Source organism: Empidonax traillii, unplaced genomic scaffold (genome assembly GCF_003031625.1).
Source record: "Empidonax traillii isolate 1590-97213 ecotype Southwest subspecies unplaced genomic scaffold, ASM303162v1 scaffold2700:size19283, whole genome shotgun sequence".
NCBI lineage: Eukaryota > Metazoa > Chordata > Aves > Passeriformes > Tyrannidae > Empidonax > Empidonax traillii.
Window position 1 is genome coordinate 1 of NW_020957893.1, and position 2,306 is coordinate 2,306.

A 2,306-nucleotide genomic window follows, 5' to 3' on the forward strand; every position below is an offset into this window, starting at 1 on the left:
GGGGTCGGCAGGGGGGGCTCCTGATCCTGGCTTCGACGGGACAGGGACGGGGGGATGGCACTGCTTGGGACCCCCAACTCCATGGGGAACCCCCAGAGCTGGATGAGACCCCCCCCCAGGGGGGTTATGGGGGGCTGCGACCCACCCCTCCCCTCAAGGGGCACCGTCAGGAGTGACCCTCGGGGGTCTCACCCCCTCCCCCAGCCTCACCTGTCTGTGTTTCGTTGCCAGGACGGGACCTCCACGCCGGCAGCACCGACGGGGGGTCCCACCAGGACCCCCCAACCCCCCCCCCCCCCCACTACAGGGGGCTGTGCCCGAGGGACCCCCACGGGGCACGTCCCGTCCCCGCGCCCGGTGGTGACACCAGTGGGGGGGGGTCCCAGGGCTCTGGTGACAACCACAGCCGATCCCCCAGTGCCACCACCAGCCGGGCACCACCCCGGGGACCCCCTGGGACCCCCCGAGCCCCTGGGCAGGGACCCCCTGGAGCCCCCTGGGGCTGTTTTTGGGGGTCACTTTGCTGCTGGACCCTCGTGTGGCTGCGCTGGGACGAGGCCTCGGGGGGAGTGGGGGTCTGTCCAGGCCCCCCCCCGACCCCCTCACTGGGCTCTTTTATCCCACCAGCGGGATGGTTTCCCGGCACAGCCGTAATTCCCGCCCGGCACGGGCCATCCCCCCTCCTTCCTCCTCCTCCTCCTCCTCCTCCTCCTCCTCCTCCTCCTCCTCCCGCCTTTCCCTCCTCCGGGACGGGACACGACGGTCCCTTCCCGCACTTTGCCCAATCCTGCGCCGTTTTGCCCCGTTCTGGCACCGCTGTCCTGGCAGTTGTGGGGCCGTGTCCGTCGGTGTCCGTGTGTCCGTCGGTGTCCGTGTGTCCGTCGGTGTCCGTGTGTCTGGCACTGACTGGGCCCGTGTCCGTGTGTCCGTCGGCGTCCGTGTGTCCAGCACTGACCTGCTCTGTGTCCAGGGACTTGCAGGGCCGTGTCCATCTGTCCATCGGTCCAAGGAGCGGCGGGGCCGTGTCCATGTGTCCATCGGTGTCCGTGTGTCCATCGGTGTCCGTGTGTCCGGCACTGACCCACTCTGTGTCCAGGGACCTGTGGGCCTCTGTCCGTCTGTCTGTCACTCTGAGGAGTGGCGGAGCCCTGTCTGTTGGCATCTATCGGTGTCCGTGTGTCCGGCACTGACTGGGGCACTGGAGCTGTGGCCATGTATCCGTCGGTGTCCGTGTATCCGTCGGTGTCCGTGTGTCCGTTAGTGTCCGTGTGTCTGTTGGCGTCCACGTGTCCGGCGCTGACTGGGGCTGTGTCCACGTGTCCGTTGGTGTCCGTGTGTCCAGCGCTGACCTACTCTGTGTCCAGGGACCTGTGGGCCTCTGTCTGTCTGTCCGTCAGTCCAAGCAGCAGCAGGGCCGTGTCCGTGTGTCCGTCGGTGTCCGTGTGTCCAGCACTGACTGGGGAACCGGGACCATGTCCATGTATCCGTCGGTGTCCGTGTGTCCGTCGGTGTCCATGTGTCCAGCACTTACTGTGGTACTGGGGCTGTGTCCGTGTGTCCGGTGCTGACCCACCCAGTGTCCAGAGACCTGTGGGGCTGCGTCCGTCTGTCCGTCGGTGTCCGTGTGTCCGGCACTGACCTGTGCAGTGTCCAGGCTCCTGCAGGACCACGTCCATGTGTCCGTGTGTCCGGCACTGACCCGCTCTGTGCCTGCGATCCTGTGGGGACGTGTCCCTGTGTCCGTGTCCCCACTCCTGACCCATGCCACGTCCAGGGACTGTGTCCCCGTGTCCCTCTGTCCGTGTGCCCACCCCTGACCCGGGCTGTGTCCAGGGGTCATGTCCCTGTGTCCCTGTATCTACCTGCCCACCCCTGACCCAGGCTGTGTCCAGGGGTCATGTCCCCGTGTCCCTCTGTCCGTGTGCCCACCCCTGACCCGGGCTGTGTCCAGGGATCCTGTCCCCATGTCCCCCTGTCCGTGTACCCACCCCTGACCTGTGCTGTGTCCAGGGATCCTGTCCCCATGTCCCCCTGTCCGTGTACCCACCCCTGACCTGTGCTGTGTCCAGGGGCCGTGTCCCCATGTCCCCCTGTCCGTGTACCCACCCCTGACCCCGCTCTCTGTCCCCGCAGCGAGGAGAAGGCCGAGGAGAACCTGCAGCGGCCGCCCAAGGCCAAGAAGGTGAAGAAGGAGCGGAAGGAGCCGGAGCCGGCGCAGCCCACGGCCGAGCCCGCCGAGGCCGGCAAGGCCGAGAGCTCGGAGGGGGCCGGGGCCGCCCCCGCGGCGCCCGAGGCGTCGGCGTCGC

The 2,306-nt window shown here is 68.2% G+C and overlaps 1 protein-coding gene across 2 annotated transcripts; it reads left to right on the plus strand.

Moving 5' to 3' along the window:
• Window positions 1–591: 591 nt before the first annotated feature.
• Window positions 592–2,300, plus strand: LOC114072151. 2 transcript variants are annotated; one of them, XM_027910073.1, is made up of 4 exons: window positions 592–1,102; window positions 1,410–1,460; window positions 1,535–1,822; window positions 1,882–2,300. In XM_027910073.1, exons 1-4 carry the CDS (start codon window positions 632–634, stop codon window positions 1,933–1,935), a joined length of 864 nt encoding a protein of 287 aa, XP_027765874.1. In that variant the 5' UTR covers window positions 592–631; the 3' UTR covers window positions 1,936–2,300. The 2 variants fall into 2 exon arrangements, with proteins under 2 accessions (XP_027765874.1, XP_027765873.1); XM_027910072.1 differs by having other exon boundaries at window positions 1,535–2,300.
• Window positions 2,301–2,306: the final 6 nt, after the last annotated feature.

What these genes read in the sequence shown, in the direction of transcription:
- LOC114072151 (XM_027910072.1), top strand. Translation starts at nt 632, where the DNA reads ATGGTTTCCCGGCACAGCCGTAATTCCCGCCCGGCACGGGCCATCCCC. An exon ending in CACTCTGTGTCCAGGGACCT is followed by an intron (nt 1,103 to 1,409) that starts GTGGGCCTCTGT and finishes TCCAAGCAGCAG; the next exon opens with CAGGGCCGTGTCCGTGTGTC. An exon ending in GTGTGTCCAGCACTGACTGG is followed by an intron (nt 1,461 to 1,534) that starts GGAACCGGGACC and finishes AGCACTTACTGT; the next exon opens with GGTACTGGGGCTGTGTCCGT.